The 19,478-nt window shown below is 45.9% G+C and overlaps 1 protein-coding gene across 1 annotated transcript in view; it reads left to right on the forward strand.

Moving 5' to 3' along the window:
- Positions 1 to 8,764, forward strand: part of LOC149375237 (opioid-binding protein/cell adhesion molecule homolog) — a 37,232-nt gene extending 28,468 nt beyond the window's left edge. Inside the window, exons 3-8 of the mRNA XM_089589721.1 lie at positions 1 to 208; positions 2,697 to 2,855; positions 3,550 to 3,678; positions 4,298 to 4,435; positions 4,578 to 4,727; positions 8,417 to 8,764. Of these exons, the coding sequence (XP_089445847.1) occupies positions 1 to 208; positions 2,697 to 2,855; positions 3,550 to 3,678; positions 4,298 to 4,435; positions 4,578 to 4,727; positions 8,417 to 8,607 (975 nt within the window). The 3' untranslated portion in view covers positions 8,608 to 8,764. The remainder of the gene's footprint in view (positions 209 to 2,696; positions 2,856 to 3,549; positions 3,679 to 4,297; positions 4,436 to 4,577; positions 4,728 to 8,416) is intronic.
- The last annotated feature ends 10,714 nt before the right edge of the window (positions 8,765 to 19,478 follow it).

Raw genomic sequence — 19,478 nt, forward strand, 5'->3', positions numbered from 1 at the left:
GTGGCGTGGCTGCGAGTGGACACCCAGACGATCCTGACGATATCGACCCACGTGATAACGAAGAACCACAGGATCATATTGACCCACGGCGGACACCGGACGTGGTCCCTGCACATAAAGGACACGCGGGTCGGCGACAGGGGCTGGTACATGTGCCAAGTGAACACCGATCCCATGTCGAGCAACACCGGCTATCTCGAGGTCGTCGGTAAGTATACCGCTCAATTGTATATACGCGAAGGGCGTTTGTTTGCGATTTCACGACTTCGATGTCTTCCGAGCCCACGAAAAATGACACGGTATCTCGGAAAGGTGAAGTGTCCAGGGCGTTCCGAAAATATAAGATCTTTGGACCCAAAATCTAAAAAAAAAAATTAAAAAAAATAGAAAAAATTTGTTACATACGGTACTTATACGCCGTGCAGAGACGTAGCTCAGTTTTATCAAGCAGATATCCCTACCTCATCGTTACCGAGAAAACGCGGACAAAGAAAAGAGGGGGCGCGTCCCGACAAATATTTTCCCAACGAGATTTTTCGCAAACGCTGCCAACCGAATCGAAGAAAGCGCGTTGTATAATTGCCGCGTGCCCAAGTCCCAGCAGGAGTTGCGCAAACTCGGAAAATGTTCGCTAAAGCCGCCCATCGCCGGCGAATAAGTACACACACTCTACACTCCAAGCTCGCTCGCTCGCCACCATATCGGCTCTTGTTTATGCTTCTTGTTTACACCCAAACTCGCAACTCGTGCGGTTCTCATTTCTTTCTTTACCTCGTCTAATTGTCAGTTACGCGTCGACATGTTTGATAAGTGTATGGGTATACGAAGAGCATAGTTTCAAGTATACACGCACACGCCTCGTTCAAAGCACAGAGGGCGAGAGTTGATGGCAACGTGCCCTCTATCGCCCCCCCCCCTTGGCGGTGTACCTTACAACTCGTGCTTTTCGTCTGCCCTGTGGTTTTTCACCCTGCGTCACGAGAGGGAAACCTTTTTCCCACCGCCCTTTCGCCGCACGTACGGGCGCTCGTTCTGCGCCAAAGTGACCCCGCGCGCGTATCGGTATATGCTAATGTATGATCTTGCGGTCCATCCACCTGTATACAGAGTTACCGAGTTGGCTTCTCAGCGAAAGTGGCGAGCACACACTTGTAGCCCTGCTTGTGATTTTGCTTTTGCGCCGGTGAGGGGCCATTCGTGCACAACTATATTCGCTGTGAACACATATACCCTACGTTCTTTGACGCTGATCTTTCGGGAGGGCATCATCTCGGGTGATGGGATTTTTGGTCAACATGACGGGCCTAGGTGTATATGTATACACAAGGACCTATCACGCCCGCACCTGCTGGTGTACGCTCTGTGTTTCCGACGGATGCGTTGGGCAGTGCACAGTCAGTGGGTGCCGTGGTGATAGCGTATATTTTTTTTACCGCTCGGCAAGCATGCTCTCCGTGCACACCCGGAAAAAGTTCCCGTACGGGCCGACCCCGCACACAGAACCGGGCAATCCAGCCCCACCGTGGCTCCGAGGCCTCGTTAAATCTTCCACCCTCCCACCCCTGCCGCGATCGCGATACACAAGCCGCGCGAGAATGAGAGATCGCCGCGCGTGCCTCTCGGCCCTGTAACTTGGCGTCTTCCTTCCAGTCGAGCGGGTTGAAAAATCTCGCGTTCCTTTTTTCCCCCACCTTCTCGCGGATAAACCTTTACACCGGAGCTTTATTGATCATTGCACGGCCAACCAAGGCTCCTTTGGGGAACAATTTTTTTTTTTTTTTTTTTTTTTATTGAATTTTTTACCGGTGCTGTCGAAGCAAGAGCTTTTTTCCACATCCTTGGTCCTTAAAATGCCCAACACCCGCTCCTTGGAGGAAAAAAAACATCGAGGGCGCCCTTACCTCCACACCTGCGCACAAGGCAACGTGTATATTATCGCGCTAAGCCGTAACCGAAAGAGTAATGGGTACACGGTGCGAGGGGGAGGCGCCCCTATACGTTTATCTCCCCTAATTACGTAATTTGCATACAGAAGTGCACGACTGCGGGGCTCGATCGCTGGACCCGCGCATAACGCATACACTGTATTGTACCTATGGGAAAGCGAATAAGAAGAAGGAAGAGGAAAAAAAAAAAAAAAAAAAAACAGGATAATAAACACGATTTATAATAAGACGGAGACGTCGGGGAGGTGCAGGGAAAAAAACTTAATTAGATCTCGAGCCTCCCCCGCCCCCCTTTGGTTGCTCGCGAAGAGTTTGTTGATGACTTGGCCGCAAGGAGGGAGCGTATATATGGATAGGGAAACGATGATGGCTCCGCTGCACGCAAATAAACGACGAAAACATTGCCGCGAGTATTGGGTATGCGGTGGCTGCACCGGACGAGAAGGTGGGGCTGAAAAAAAAACTGGCGCGTCTGGCGCGGGAATCTTATTACCGCGTACGTACATAGCAGTTGGCGCGTCGCGACAGAGTGGTTAGGTAAAAAAAAACGCGACCCGAAAGCTTTGCATCTCGGCTGAAAAATAAAAGGCTGGAAAAAAGATAAAAACTCCGGCCCCTGAGAGCGACGAGCGCGCGAGTCCGATCGAGAGAGTTTGGTCGATCGGATATCGGTCCAGGGGAGGGGGGGGGGTGCGTATCGGAGTGGATCAATGCGTGTATGTAAATAAAGCGCGGGCCGACGTGTTTCAGTGCCGCCGGACATCCTCGACTATCCGACGAGTACGGACATGATGGTGCGGGAGGGCAACAACGTGACGCTGCGCTGCGCCGCGACCGGCACGCCCGAGCCCACTGTCACGTGGCGCCGGGAGGCCGGTGGCACCATTTACATATCCGGCCGGCAGGAAGGTACGTACGTATATACATATATACACACTCTCAAATGCAGCTGTGTCACAATATAATACTACTTTTACATTACTCCTACCTTGCACTCGTGGCTCGATACTTGTATATCTTTTTGAATCTCTGCGAGGATACATTTTTTTTTTCCCTCCCGTAGATAAGTACGGGGAATCCGTCCATTTGCAAAAACGAAAAACAAAAAGACAAGATAAAATCGTCCCTCCACGCGAGAGAGAAGATACATGTGTGTTACGCGTGAAAATAAAGTAAAGAGATAGTCGATGGTGATACGAGTGAGCGTTAGCGGTGAAATCTGTGCAACCGGGAACTATAAATATGTATCCAGTAGTCTTACGAAAGAAAAATCATACTGTAAATTACACGCACGTCCAGATGCAGTGCGAGTAACTACGAAACTCGACCAAACTTGCGTGCAAACAAAACAAAAAAGCAAAAAAAAAAAGCTTGATCCACCACACGTACTTATATATGTACACGTGGGGGGCATAAAGAGCTTAAAAAGCTCGCGAATCCAAGGGTCGGTTTTCGATTAATGCGAATTTCGATTATCCCGTCGTGAACATAATTATATATGTCATGTTGTACTCGTACATATCTTCTCCCCTTTTTGTACGCCCCCCCTCCCCTTTTATAATCTGTACAAGTGTAAACGTTGTATTATGCTGTTGTCCAGCAGTTTCGAGCGTCGAGGGTCCCGAGTTGGAAATAACGCGCGTCAGCCGCCAGCACATGGGAGCGTACCTCTGCATCGCCTCGAACGGGGTGCCACCGACCGTCAGCAAACGCATTGTTCTCATCGTCCACTGTACGTATACAAACACCACTGCTATTTATGCTAAATATATACCTACAATATATATATATATATACATATGTACAAATACATACGTTATATATGCGAAGCACCGCGCTAGTTCGTCCTGTCTTCGTATCCTATACATAACTAATGGATCGCGAGACTCGCTCAATTGAGCTCCTCTTGAAGATCCCCCCACTGGTTAGAACCAAAGTTTTGCGCCCTCATACATATTGTATGTATGATGTGTAACGAGGCCACCGCGAAATTCCTCGAACATCTCCGGGCAAATTGTTTTCGGATCCACGTGTCCGCGCTTCATACCGAGCTTATACACACACCCACCGGCGTCATTGTGCGGGGCGCGCTCGTGGTGAAAATCTCTCCCGAAGCTATACATAGTAAGGTGGATGGTGCGGATTTCCTAGACTACCGCAACACGTGTACCGTCTGGCTGTCCCTGGGCTTTCTTTGTCCGCGCATACATATACCTACATCTCGTTTACCCGTGAGCGCTCGTTTGCGCGTATCCATGGACATTATATTCTTTTTTCGCGCGATTGGCCATCATTTGTATCTATAGATTGTTGAAGCAATGTGTATGTGTATATATGATTGTTGTCCGCAGTTCCCCCGATGCTGTGGATAGAGAATCAATTGGTCGGGGCCTACGTGGGCCAGACGTTGACGCTCGAGTGCCGCAGCGAGGCGTTTCCCAGGCCCATAACTTACTGGTCGACCCAGGACAACTTGACCATAAACAATGGTAATATATAGCGTATCATGGATGTTTTTTTTCGCCCTGCTCCCCTTTTTTAACATCGTATACGGTTCATTATCGACGATTGGTGTCTTTCGTCATCTACGGCCAATGGTCTACTGATAAGTACCCGCTTCGAAATTTTCAGATGGCCATTACAAGGTGGAGACCTTGTCGGTGGGCTACGGGACGACGATGAGGCTGACGATAACGTCCGTGCGGAGGCAAGACTACGGGGCCTTTCGGTGCATGGCCACCAACTCGCTGGGGGGCACCGACGGCAAAATAAAAATCTACGGTAAGCACGTATTATATATATATATATATATATATGGGTTATACACAAAACACCATTATTATCATGTTGTATCTATAAATCAAGCGATTGTACATCAATGAGGTATTTATTGTACGTGGTTAGCAGTGAAGCGCTGTCGAACGAATATTCCACGTATATATGGTGGTGCCTGTGCAGGGGAGCGACGCGACCAAAAGTATTTCCTGTTCACGTGCACACGCACACACTGGTATCTATCTATCTATCTCTCTTCGTCGCTTCGTCGCAGATGTAAATGTTCCTTGTATCATGCGGCCACGTCGTTTCCGTCGATCGAAGGAATTGACTTGGCGCCCTCCTCCTCGTGGTCATTCTTGCCGCATAGAACCACCCACTCTCGCGCGTAGCAGCATGTTTATATAATCCCTCACTCCTTTCCTCTCGGCTGTACGCGTATGTATATAGGCACATGGGCGCGTTTCAGCGAATAATTGAAAGCCGTACAAAGGCACCGCCTCGCGTTTCCAGGAATAAAAAAAAAAAATTTTTTCGTTCGAGTGGGAGAAAGCCAGCCCATCAAACGGATGAATTTGATCTCTCTCTCTCTCTCCTTTCCGTCGCGTATATGCAATTGATCAAACGGTAAGTGTATACTCTACCAAGTCCCTGCAACCGAAGCGAAAAAACAATTACTTTACTCCAGTTTGATATCGTGTGTACCCTTTCTTCGGCCGCAGAGCTCTCTTTTCCTCGGGCCAAGGGGTCGAAAAGGCGCTTTTGTTTTTTTTTTTCCTTCGTAGCTCACTGTTTGTACTAATATATTAATTACAATTGGCGCTCCAAGCTCTCGATCTTTCATTTCTCGGGCGTCGAGATCGACAAGTAATCAAATCACACGTACATTCGATTTATCGACGCGTTTTTACATTTTTTTCGTGACGAGAGAGAGTACACATAAGCCATCCTTGTGGTTGAGCTGGCACTAAAAGCGTTGCTCTTTGTTATTTTTTAATTTTTTTTTTTTTTTTTTTTTTTTTTTTTTTTACTTTTAGGTACAATGATAACAAACAAACAAACAAAGGTATACGTACAAAAATCGAATGATTTGCAGCTCAATGGCCACGCGTTATTTTTTCATTCGATTAATTGGACGTAGCTTTCATAGTACGTAGAGGTTGGAGCGTATAACAAAAAAAAAGAGAGAGAGAGAATACAAGTACGAACAATTGCGCCAAGCCGACAAAAGGACTTTCAATCTGTGCAAAAACTGTGAAGCAAAAGCAAGAAAGCCGGCGAGTGTGTGCAAAAAGGAAAAATGAGAGGGAGAGATGCATATTCGGCGGTAGCCGGGCGGTAATCGTTGTCGTAACCGGGTTTCTTTTCAGTCCGGTGCAGCTAGTTCGGTAATTCGTTTCCCGATAAAAGCCCATCACAGATGGGAACGAGGCCTTAACGAAAGCCCGGCGATTTTTTTTTTTTTTTTTTTTCCAGCACGATCCCAGACCCCTCGACTACACACGACGGCTTTAATAATCACCCGCTCGAAAAAACACTAACCGTGCGATGTGTGCTCCGTTTCGACAGGCCAATCTACCAGAGCCACACGACTGAACCTGAGCTATACGTACAGCGAACAGACTCCCCGCGTGGGATTTCAATTATTTTCGTCTTGAATCGGTTATTTCGCGAGTAGGTCCGAGCGTGCCCCGGTATAACTCGCTCGCTGCTATGACATGTCAATTTGGCCCGGGCAAATACCCTGTGCGGGAGTCGCCCAATAAAAATGGGTTTGCCCAACGAAATCGCCTCCCACCCTTTTGTACGTGTGCGTACAATATATGCAACGAGTATACAAAGTATTCCGCTTCATTTCCCATGATTTTGGCTCATTTAGTTTTTTTCTTTTACAATCCCATTGGATTAGCAAATCACAAAAGTTACACTCACTATATGATAGTGCACGCACGCACACACACACACACACACACCGGTAGTCGACCGCAAACCATAGTTTATACGCAGATATAACGTAAATCAGCCCCTCGCAACCCCTTCGGTACGATGTGTATTTGTGTTGGATCCAATGCCGTAATTACGTGCACACTATCTCTAGCTTTGGCCGCGTATTTTGGAAATTGAAAATCATCGCGATCGTCACGTCTCCCGCACAGCGATAACAATACATGTATACACGGAGCCAAAGTTACTTTCGTAATCGCGTGGTGTTGCACGTGACGTATATAGGGTACAACAACCCCAAACAATTTACGCACATTACGGGTACACATTGTACACCAGTATTACTTTGCAAAACGTGAGTACGCGTAATCATACATATATGCCTGTATGTTTATGCGCAACAAACAGTCGGTACAACTATTTGTTCGGTCGGGTTGTTGTACGGCTAAGAGAGTGAAAGAGAGAGAAATTGTATACGTTTATCCTGCAGTGCAGTCCTACTTTGATGTCCGTGCATGTATATATGATACACTTGTGCAAAGGAGAGTAGCCACAGCCGTGTAATTTGACAAAATCGGCACATGCGTGTACGCGTGGTTAATCCCGAAAACGGAGCCAAGCAGCCTGGAATAATTGAATTTGGCGCTACCCTCCGCAGTTATCATCGTTTCTCGGTAGTAGCGGTATAACTCCCCCCTCCGTTTGCGGTTCCGTTTCCTCAAAGGGCCCCGACATTTGCCAAATATGGCTGAGGATTGGATTTAATTGTGGCATCTTATTAGACCAAAACAACGCCGTTTTCCTCCTCCGACCGGGAATAACAAGCTTTTGGATCAACTTTTAACTCGAGGGCTTTTTCTCCTCTACCCCCATCACCCTCGATTGATGAAAAATTGCGTCCAATTACACGCGACCCGTTGATCCGGATCTCACGATATTGCCCGATCAGTGGGGCTTTGGGTTTTGTTGGCTCGGTGGAAAATCGGTATTCAAGTGTTCAAACAACCTTCATTTTACCGAGTATTTGACTTTTATAATGATACGCAGCGCAGGTATATATTTCAATCGATCAAAGATTATTTGCGCACAGGTGATGCGATTTGTTCGAGCTATACGATCACTCGATCATGAGTTTGATCAGAGGAAAAAGTGGTTCTAGTTTAATTTTTTCAGTTTATTTGTTTATTCAGATGTACATAACGTGACAAAAAATCAAAAAATATAAATGCCATGTGACAAAATGCAACAACTTTTACTGGGTACGAAGAGTAAATGTGTTGATTTTTTTTTTTTTTTAATGGACACTGAAGTATGTGAAAACGTGATAAACAGGGAGCTCTTAGTATGGAATTATTTAAAAAAATTTTTGTTTTGTATTAGCCCCATGAAATATTTAGCGACTGGCTATGCAAAACATAAGCATTTTTTTCAAGTCATTCAAAAACAATCCGCGACATTTGACGATTGATGGAAGATAAAAAAGTTCGTCGTGCTAAATCGAAGCTGATCCAAAAAATACTCTAATGAAAAGAAAAAAAAGTAGTAATAATAAATAAATATATAAATAAAATACTTTGTAACGGCAGCTTGTAAATGCCAAAAAGATTCATACGTACGCTTTTTGAGTGACAACAAATGATGAAAAAAAAAAATAAATAAAAAAAAAAAATCGAGATGTATGAGACGTGTTTTATAGTTCGTAAGTCAAAAAAAGTCCACACGCGTGAGAATTGATAACCGTATGATTGCAGAAATCGAGAAACCATTGGCAGCAAAGAAACGGCCCTCGGACACCTCCACGGGCATGCTGGACGGCTCGACGAAGGACGACAGCAACGTCGACTACACGGACACGGCGACGGCCAGCGCGAGTCACTTTGGGCTCGTAATCGGCTACTTTGGCCTCTCGATCATCGTCCGAGGACTCACGTCGCCCTCGTAGACTTAAGCCACACCACCTGCGTCTCCCCCCACCCCCATCCCCTCGCCATCCTGTTTAGTGCTTGCATCGATGAAGGCTACACCATCGTACCGCCTGGATGCACTGGGCGTGTGCAAGTATGTTTGTGGGTGTGTGTGTGTGTAGAAAGCTCGCCGCTACTTCCAATTAAACTTCGAAATCGCGGTTGGAATTCGATTTACTGCGGTGACGATTACGGTACAACCCCCTCCCCCGGCCCCACCAACCTGCCGTGTACGTACAACCGTAGCCCCGATTTCAATGCGCCACCAGCAGCACTCCTTCCCTTTCCAACAGCCTGTGTATATTCTGCGGCGCACTTCTGTTTTGGCTGTCGACATTATATGCTGCGTATGTTTTGGGCGCACGTAAGTACAATTATGTATACCTTGCTGGGCTCGCCCCAACCCTCAAAAGAGTTGGGGGAGAATGTGAGCTTGTCGTTCCGTTTCGCCACTGCCGTTGTTCGCGCGACGATCGGGCATTTTCGCTTCGGCAGGTTGGTAAGCAAAAAAAAAAAAAAAAAAAAAAAAAAATACTTTTCGAGCGACATCGATTTTGCATTCGGTGTACACGTGTTTTGGCGGATTGTTTCGTTGCTTCGTATCTCTTCGTGAGTTCGACGATGAGTTTTTTTTTTTTTTTTTTTTTTTTAATGCGATAGAATATCATGTCTTATAAAATAATGTTGGAAAAATAAGTATCGATATACTATGTAATGCATGTAAAGCACACGTGTACGTGTACAATTGAAAACCAAAATCCAAACGACCATTGCCAAATATAAATTGTAAATATATGAAATACTGCCTCTGTCGTGTGTTTACTCGAACGAACGATGTTGTACATAATTTTTTCATTGTAAAATACTTTGGAAGAGAACAGTTATATTATTTACAATGATGGAGCAGGGATGGAGATCTATTTTTTATTTTTTTATTTTTTGTTGCTGTTTTTTACTTTTTCATATTCCGTGTACTTGATTTTTAACCTTGTACAATTGAAAATAATACTCGTATAAAGTTCGAATAGTGCAACCAAAGCTTTAAAGTATAGACGAACTAAGTACGTGTGACGAAAGATGTTTTAAAAAATTGCTAAGGATGTGATTTGGAAAAAAAAAAAAAAACATAATAATAATAATAAAAGTCATATCATTCCCTTGATTTTGATACAACACTTTGTTCACGTAACAATGTCATGAAAATTGTTATTTTCAAGCGGAAGGTATGCGTTTACGTTGTGTAAGTATGTTTGGTGCCTAAAAATGCATCATCTGTTTTGTACAGAATAAATATAGAGTAACAATTGAGCACGAAGATAATTCATCGAATCGTACAGCTTGTGTGATGTAAATATTAAGTGGATTTAGATGCGTTCGCGCTAATTGAGCATAAAAAGAGTCATACCGAGCAATGTAAATATATGTATAATACGTGTCGCTGCAGTGTATTTGAGCAATAAATATTTAAAGATATAATTGATTATTGTCTTACTAGTGGTGAAAAACCGTTTCATTGATCATGACAAATGTAGATAACTGCAATTCAACCTACTGCCGGTATGCGGACGCGAATTGTTACCCTCCGCTACGCTTCATATCTATATATAAAATTGATTTTTCTCATAGAGTACATTAGTACACAAAAAGGCACCTACTGAGGGTCATCGAGCTTTTCCGTACCGACTATCAGTACCCAATGCTAAAGCCCATACAACTAAACGACAGATGACACCATTAGTTGTTGGAAATTGTTGCAAAAATTAAAAAAAAAAAAAAAAAAAAAAACCTATCGAATACAGAACACACTGTAAAACATATCCAAGTTTTTTCGATTCCACCTACACGGGCATGAGGGTATGCGCAACAACATCAGAGCATCGTTTCAAATCGGTTGATGCACCCCCTCCGTGTATTCAACACTTTGCTCGAACGCTCGTCGAAGCGCGCCTCGTGCGATCGCACCCTCGGAGCCAGCGCTATACCAACTACCCACACCACCCGAGTAAATATTCACCACATCATCCGCATTAACGCTTCGAACGCAACGGCCCGACACCCCCTTCGTTTGTTTCTTTCCACGTCCAGCTGAAGGGTGGCTAATTTTAACTCTTCCCCCTCCTCCTACGGCTGACGCACCCCCTTTTGTTCTCGCGCTCCGCGTGCTCTCAAAGCTCGCGCCCACGCACCAACAGCCCACCCGAGTGCTCCCTCTTTGAGCCTTTTTCCTCCTTTCCAGTTGTCGGATCGTACACACGGAGCTGCTTCCCCCGCGTGCGAGGACTCGAGCTCTCGTCAAAGCTCCCCAGGGTCCATCTGCGCGTGGAAACAAAGGACGCGCGCTCTCGGGTTTCTCGTAACTGGCTCGGAGCTTGCCTCGATCATCGCGAACAACGCCAGCTCGAGCTTTCATTTCAATTTTCCATCATTTAGGCAATTACCTGAAACGTATATGGTCCTCAAAGTTGTAGTGCTCTCGTGGCCCGCGTGCAGTATGATGAAATTAATTGGCTGGAATCGCGTGTGCTTACCGAACTCGCGCACCCATGGTGGGGGGGGGGGATAAAGGAAATTTTCCTCGTTAGAATTGAATTAATTAAGCTTTTTGTTTGGTTGTAATTTTGCACGGGAAATAGTTGTACCGGTTCAACGGGACGGCCAATTAACTTTGAACAGCTATTTTTTTTTTGGGATTGGCCTTGTTCTACTGCAAACCTATTTTCGAGGCTTGAAAAAAAAAAAAAAAAAAAAAAAAAAAAAAAAAAAAAAAAAAAAAAATAAAAAATTGACTCAACAACAAATGGACCACCTACACGTATACTGTCGTTTTCTGTATGCAAACTCGGGGGGTATTAAACAGCCGCTGGTCCTCCAAAGGGCTTTTGTATCCACTCTCGTGGCCCCTTTTCCAGCTCACCCCCCCAGGTTATTGATGATCTCTCTTTTTGCCGCGTGCCGCGTGTACACCCCATCAAGCCAACGCCGGGGCCTTGATTTACCAACCCTCCCACCGGGAGAGGAAGAGGAACAAGAGTGCACTTACCTTGCCGCACGTCGCCAGCCTTTTTTTTCCCCCATAATAGCCTTCTTTTAGCTTATACTCTTCATCCCCCGCCCTATGCTCCGCTTTGCTGTGCAAACAGGGGTGCAAGGGGCCTCTTCCCGCCAGGCAGATCAAGGGGGGTTTCCCGTGCTCACGCATAAGTACACGTGCATACAGCGTGAATGGTGTTTTTCTTCCAATCTCGGCGGCTTATCCGTCCGACGTCGAGCGTGTCGCCAACGGGTTAGACATACCCTCGGAACAGCCACGTCCACGCTTCCAGGAGTTTGAGGATCACTTTATCTCCATCGAATGTCTCGACTGCGTGTTTGCCTTGGACCGATTGTATCTCATTGTCATGATGTCACGTTGTCCAAAATCTCTCTCTCTCTCTCTCTCTTTGATCATCTAGAATTCAGCGGACGTTCAGGTACCTTGTTTCCGGGTAGTATCGGACAGTGGCGTGCCCGCGTGGATTTTCCACGATTAAAAATTTACAACGGACGTACATGTACCTCGACGAGGACTCATGTTTTATGAGCGAACCGGAGGAAAAAGAGCAACGGGAGCTGGAAGGGAGAAAAGCCGGGCGCGCGGATGACCGAAAGAGAAGAGAGAAATACGTTTCCCGCGCCATGAGATAAAATTAATTAAGCAGCTGTCCCACTGCTGCTACCACCCTTTTTTCTTGTCTACGTTCCCGTACCCACCGCTCGAACGTTAATCAAACAGACCCCTGAAATTCATGCCAATTCTAATGGTCAGTTATGATACGTATATATGTGCTCGACGCGCGTAAAGACTCTTGAGACTCCGAGGCTCAAAGCTCCCGTCATTTGCGAAATCGGGTCCACTCGAGTGGCTCCACTTGATTTTAAACCCGATTCGTTGTGGACACGCAGAGTGGGTCCGAAGTTTCGACTTTGATGCTTCTCATCGTGATTTCAGATTTGGCCCACTTGAAATCCAAAAAGTTGTAAATACTTGAGCTCTACCCCCCGCCCCCCCCCGAGAAAGGCTGGGAGACGGGGGATGGAAGGAAGAAGGGGCATCAGCACCACGAATGAGCTCTTTGTTGAGCCGAATATCGATGGAAATACCAAAAATAGCAGTCAAAGTACCAACAGCTGCAATTAAGCTCCACAGAGCACTCAACCTTGTTAAGCAGTACTCATTGGGGTTGTTGCAACATCACGGTTATCCACTTGAAGGAAGCTTGTAAGAGCTTTGCCCTTCTTCTTGGGCTACTTCCCGACCTCTGGGCGATTCAAAGCAACATCGTCGCAGAGAGAAAGAAACACCTCTGCTTTTCACAGCGTATCGTACATACCTGTTTGACTGTGCATCCTTATGGTGATTTTGGGGGTTGGGAGGATGGGAAAACGAGAATTTGAGTGGATAAGCACAGAGGACGGACGAAGGCTGTTTGTATCGAATTCAGCATGTCGATTCTCTAAGTGTATAATATAGTTAACCTTCTAGATTATGATATACATATATGTTACACGTATACATGTATCATGGCATTTACGTTTTCTGTGTTTGCTACGCATGCACTTATCTCTGCGGTACACGATTCCGTATGGATAGGATTACTTCTTATCCCTCTACCCTTCAGTCGCCAAGAGAGAGGAAACAAATTTCATTTACGTGAAGCACCTCTCTTGACGAGATTTACCGGGTGTGTAAGTCTCGTACTTCATGGAAAACTCATTACGAACATAAACATCATTGCACGAGACAAGCGCTTGAGCTCGTAGTTCAAGAAAACCCATTGGCACGGTTGTTTACCTTTTAAAAACTTTTGTACATACGTTGCGTTAAAAGGTATGAAACAAAGACAATCTTATTAAAAAATGGCAAATCCAATAACTGTGAGAGCAACCACGCCAAGTTGGCTGGAATGATGAAACAATGATAATAAGCAACAGTGGTTTGAAGAGGAAATAAAGGCGAAAAAAAAAAAAAAAAGGGGGGGGGTCAATAAGACAGGAGCGCGACAACCGCGCCCGAGATTCGGGATGCACCTGTCGTGCAGCGCCGCGGACAGCCACCGACGTTGCGATAAACGAGGGACGTGAGATATTTTCCCGAAGACGCGCCGAAAAAAGGAAGAGGAAGCCGCCCCCTCGCCCGTGTCACCCGGTCAGCACGTCGATTCGATTTTACAGGATCTCGTCTCCCCTGCGCCTCTTCTCCTCCTCCTCCGACGATGGAATCTCGAACGCCGGCGTCACGTCAAGGTGCTTCCGATACGTACAACCTGGACTCGCTGAATTCAATATCATATACATTTTGAGACGAAACCCAACGGTATCGAGACGATTCTCCTTCGCTCCCTGTACGTAGGCTTGTGTGGAGCTACGAAATTTCAAAACTTCTGCGACGTCGGTTCAAAAATGGATCATCATTACATCCTCTGTTTGCGTGTAAAAGGGAAAAAATACGGTTGGGAAATTTTTCTCGAAAAAAAAAAAAAAAAAAAAAAAAAAAGGAAAAAGAAAAACGAGCAGAAGAAAGAAAAATGATATTCCTCGCGTGTTCTAAAATATCGTTCAGTGAAGCCCGAGGTGCGAGCTCGTGAAAAGCCAACCTTTACACACGCACATGTACGAGCGTCACACGGTGCCGTACCACCGTTGCCGTGCTGCTAGAGGCGCAGATAATATCGAAATAATTTTTCATTTTCCCGCCTGACGGTACATCCGGTGCAGCTGCTACAGCCACCGGCCGCACAAAACTCCGGACGTCACGTACCCGGCTGCTGCCTGCCGAATTCTCTCCCCCCCCGCCCCTATTTCTCTCCTTGCCCCCATAGGAAAAAGATTCTCGATTCCCGCTCACTTTTTGCGCTTCCGCCCACCTTCCTTCGCTTTCCCCCCAGCCGGAGCTTGTTGTTTATGTACCAACTGTTTCGCGAGCGTGTCGCGCGATAAATCAAACTTTTTCTCTAATAAACTTCTCTTCCCTTCTCTACTCCTTTCGTACTCCCTCTGCTGTGTCGACTGTTTTCTCGTACGTACCACCTTCCCCCTCCCTCCCCTCACCCAAGTACGTGCGCACAAAAAATATGAGGAACATTGAGTGGGAATCGAGTGAAGCTGACGAAGTAGTGCGACTCCGCGTATGGTCAGACATCTGTTGCACGCGACGCTTGGAGAGCCGAGCTTTTTTTTCCCATCGAGAGATGCCGCTACACTTTGATCACCTTACTTTGGGCCCTTCACCCCGTAGTTCCTATAGTCATTTTCCACCCCCTCCCCCTCTCTTCCTTGCCCCAACCCCTTGTTTTGCAGTGCCCATGTCCTGCCAGAGTCGCATTCGCATTGATTTTTATTTTGACGAATACGTTGACCCGATGAGACAAAAGCGCGCTTCCAGTGTCGACTATATAGCGAACAAATTTCGCCACAGCACTTTGTCCTTTGCACTTAAGTATACATCAATCGTCCTTCCTCGTGTGCAGCGATACGGGACTACGTATATACGGATCGAGAGTCGAGATTCTCGTCTATTGTTCAACGAGTAGGTGTACCGCAGACTCACGTGCCCCTCTTTCTCTTCCCCGAACGCACGACCCTCACTTGCGGGATATCTGTGCTGCAGCGACGAGAGACAAGACGACACGCACCTAATCCAAAGTAAGACGCACACCAGTCGCCCGCATTATCATTCTTGCGTGTCGGCAAAGTTTCCGGCGAGGGAATCAAGATTGGCTGCTGTTGCTTGTTCGCGACGTCAACGACAAAACCGTGCAGGAGCTAATCGGGCGCGATACCGCCCGTACCTCCCGCCCTTCTCCACCCCCCTAATCTCTCTGTCGAAGCGAGAGTTTGGGATTGCTTGTTGTTGTTGTTGTTGTTGTTCTTGCCGCTGCTGATATTATTGCCCCGTTACGTATACTTGCTTGCTGGTTCCGCGAACAGTCGGCTTCTTTCTTTCTCTCTCTCTCTCTCTACGTGTTTGATTCGCGGGGAGTTAATTCTGTTTACTTTGCTCGCTTCGAAAGACAATCGCACGCTGTACGAATGAGCTCCGATATATATATATATATATATATATATATATATATATATATATATATATATATATGCGTGTTCCCTAAAGTCCAACGAGTGTACTTATTGACTCTTGAACTGCACAATTATCATCCGAGACGGTGGATTCGGTGGCTGGGTGGACGTCCCTCATGCCCCTCCCCCCGAGGATCAGCGAATCAATAATCTAGTCAAGCGGGATAATAAAGGGAACAGCGCAAGTGCCTTCTCTACCCCCTAGCACCGGGCTCTAATTGCGCGCTCTCTGTCTTTGCCCTTGCACTTTTTCCAGCTCTCCCCTGCCTCGACGTGTTTTTCTAGCCGATGTCGACCAGCCGGCCGACTGTCGCTCGATTTGCAAAGACAACGGAGCGCAAAGTTTAAAAAAAAAAAAACAACGTCCATCAAAGGCGGGGGCAGGGGTGAAAAAAGGTAGCTTAACCGGGCGGGCCGAAAGTTTTTGTCCCGAGGAGGATGTCGGGTATAGATCGCGGAAAATCCTCGGCCGATCGAAAAGTTGACGAGCCGGCTGTTGCGTGATCCCTTTGGAGCTGTTTCATTCTTGCCGCGTGCCAGCCCGAAAACAAACAAAAACTAGACGTACAGGTGCAATAACAAAAGCCCCTGTACGCGCCCTCGAGTATGTTTATGTACACTCTGCGTATTATAACTCTTGGAAAAGTTCGGAAGACGGTGCACGTCTCGGAAGAAAGTCGATGGGTGCGGGGTATAGTGTACCGCTACAAATATACCAAACGAAAATGGAATATCGTCGGTGGGCGGTGGGGCGGGGGGGTCGTGCAGACTTTACTCGCGGGCTCCCCCTTTAATAAGCAATTATTGCGTTTGACGTGTCGTAATTAACTTTTCGTTAGGTGGGATCAAGCGGAGCAATCATCGTTATCGTCATCGATCGAGCGCTTCGAATAAACAAATTAATAAGTAACATTAAATACTCAACACGAGCGTACCACCGATGTAGAAACAATGAAATTCAAATATTCATGCAAACTACTTTCGTTGGTGTATCGATTATCTTGTCACACACGTTAGAACCCGTTGCTCCTGCTAATGTGTGTGCCTATAAATAGTCATCAGTTTCGTGCATGGAATATCCAATAATGAGTGTCCTTTATACACTGTGAACAGTTCTTTTTTGGAGCACCGGCGTGGGGACAAAAAAACTTTTTATTTACCTTGGCGTGTCCTCGAAAACACAAACTGTGGAGTCTTGTACTCGAAAATTCAACGAGTACACACGGTTTGGATCATCCAATTCTATCGGCGATGTCTATTTTGAGAATAATTGATTCGAAGGGTCGCGCGATAAACTAAATTATTGTTTATTTGCTTACGTTGTCGCAACATTTTATCGTCCATTTGCACCGATTCACCAACAACTTATCCATCGACCCCGAGGTTGTCAAGTTAGAAGTTTGTACTTTGAAAACATGATTTATTTTATTCGAAAATTGTTTGATTTCGGGACCATGTTGCACACTGGGAAAATTGTCGTCACCTCAGAATACGCCAAAAAACATGATCAAACGTTGTATCGGTCATGAAATGCGGAAAAACTCGAATGCCTATACTCGTAAAAAAGTAAAACTTGCACGCGTAAGTTTATTCGACGCCCTATAGAATTTGTTAGCACTCCCGAAAGCCCGTGAAAGATACGAATTTTCGATTTCTCGCAACTTCAAGCTACGCCCACGCGTCTTCCACAAAGGATAGAAGTATTTTAAAGGCAGCAAGGTGGGGAAAAAAAGCTTGATCCAAGCCAAATTCGTGTGTCGAGGGTGAAAAAAAAAAAAAAAAAAAAAAAAAAAACTTGGCAAAGCCGAAAAGTTGAAGGACGGAAGTTGGCGTTTACGCAAAGCGACGACCAGCTGAATCTCCCGTAAATACACACGCGCGCGAGTAGCAAGAAAATTTCCCGCTGCTTGAGAAAAGGCGCTCAAGTCTTGGAGATTATGCCGGCTGTGTTTTTACATCGAGAACAAGCACCTCTCAACTCTCCTTTCGACACTCGCAGAGAGTATCGGTAAACGTATTTCACGTGTCCTACCATCGGGGACTGACGTGTGAGGTGATGCTCTCCCGATCGCCTACATCGCTTTTGTTTTGCGCAGAGCGCTTACGTAAACAGCCAAATCTGAGATCTAAAAGAGCTTACCGTCCCGTCCAGTCACTAGATAAAAACAATAATAAACAAAAAAAAAAAAAAAGCTTCATTGCTTGTTTGTGAATACATAGAACCGCGAAACAGCTTACGCCCCGAGTCTGAAAATACAGCTCTGTTTGTATCTCTATAGCTCTCGAAATGGCTCGTACTGTTGTCGTAGCGTTTATACTTGAAATTAAACAAATAAAACGATTGGGCAGGGGGGAACTTTTACAATGGGTGAGAGTAAAATTTTAGACGTTATCCCCAGTCAATCGGAAGCTTTTGCGTGTACACTTTTCTTCTGTACCGGTGCATTTTACATTCTTTCGGATTCATTCCAACCGATTAGTTTCTGTATACTTTCAGAGCGGTTACTTCTTGCCGGGCGTTTTCCGCGGTTGCCGTACGATACAGTCAATTTCGGATCTCTACGCCCACCCGAGTTGGACGGGTGGTAACGGGACTTTCAAAGTTATCCACCCACGTGAGTAAAAACTGCGAGCGTAGCGACGATGGGGACGCAGTAAAACAACGATCACGCAACTCGACTAACCGGAAAGGAAATAAACCTTTGACAATTGAAAAGTAAGCCCCTACTCTTTATCATCACATATTATTTTTATTCGGAGGGTGTCATTTAATTCAATTACCCGACACGCAAAAGTCTTTGATCAACTCGAAGAGGGAAGGGAAACGCCAAGTTCCCGTGCACACGTAATATTAAACAACGCTGGACGCTCGTTCGTGCCAAACAAGGGAAAAAGGAACAATCAGAGCAAAGCTTGCACGCAAAAGGCGAGAATAAGGCACACACGTGTGTTACTCGATGTTGCTTTGAGTACACGTGAAATGACCCTGGTATGCATTTGTACAACCGTATACGATGAATGTACATATTAAATATCTATCTGCAGCCACACCGACGTGTAACATATTTTACGACTCGAGCAAGCATTGCTCGCTCGTTTCGATGCACTGCTCGTATAATGTACACCCGTGAACTGTAAGCCAGCATTCTGTCTTTCGAAATTTCGCCCCGAGCCAAGTACTCGGACGTTGATGGATCCAACCCTCGATAAGCTGCTCTCGGCAGTATCGTTGTTGTACACTTCCGAGACAACTTACCTATATGTATATATATTTATGTACCGTGATTAATGACCAATCGGGGTTTTGGCGTTAGTTGGTATGATATCCGCGTTGCCCGTGACGCACCGTCGAACAAACAAAAAAAAAAAAGGGAGGAAAGTAAAAGAGGGGTAGCTTCGAGCTCCGGGATTTGTTTTGATTAATTAAAAAGTTGAGCGATTGATTCGAGACCAAAGGGGGAAGAAAAAGAAAAAAAAAAAAAAAGATCCGACAGCACAACGCCCGCGGGGAATGATGCGCGGAGCACGACAACCAAGGAACAAGAACAACAACACTTTGAATGGCAGCGATAACAAACCACCCCGGTGTTACCTGCACCCGCGTCCGCGGATACAGCGCTGTGAAATACTTGTTTCAAGCTTATTCGAGCACCTGCGTATAATTGTGCTGGGACATCACCGATATACTTATTTTGCGCACGTATGAGGAAATGGCCAATTGTTTCGTCGAGAGGTA

The sequence above is a fragment of the Copidosoma floridanum genome, unplaced genomic scaffold, assembly GCF_036245765.1.
Source record: "Copidosoma floridanum isolate Cflo_tuat_1 unplaced genomic scaffold, Cflo_Japanese_pri ptg000009l, whole genome shotgun sequence".
NCBI classification, from domain to species: domain Eukaryota; kingdom Metazoa; phylum Arthropoda; class Insecta; order Hymenoptera; family Encyrtidae; genus Copidosoma; species Copidosoma floridanum.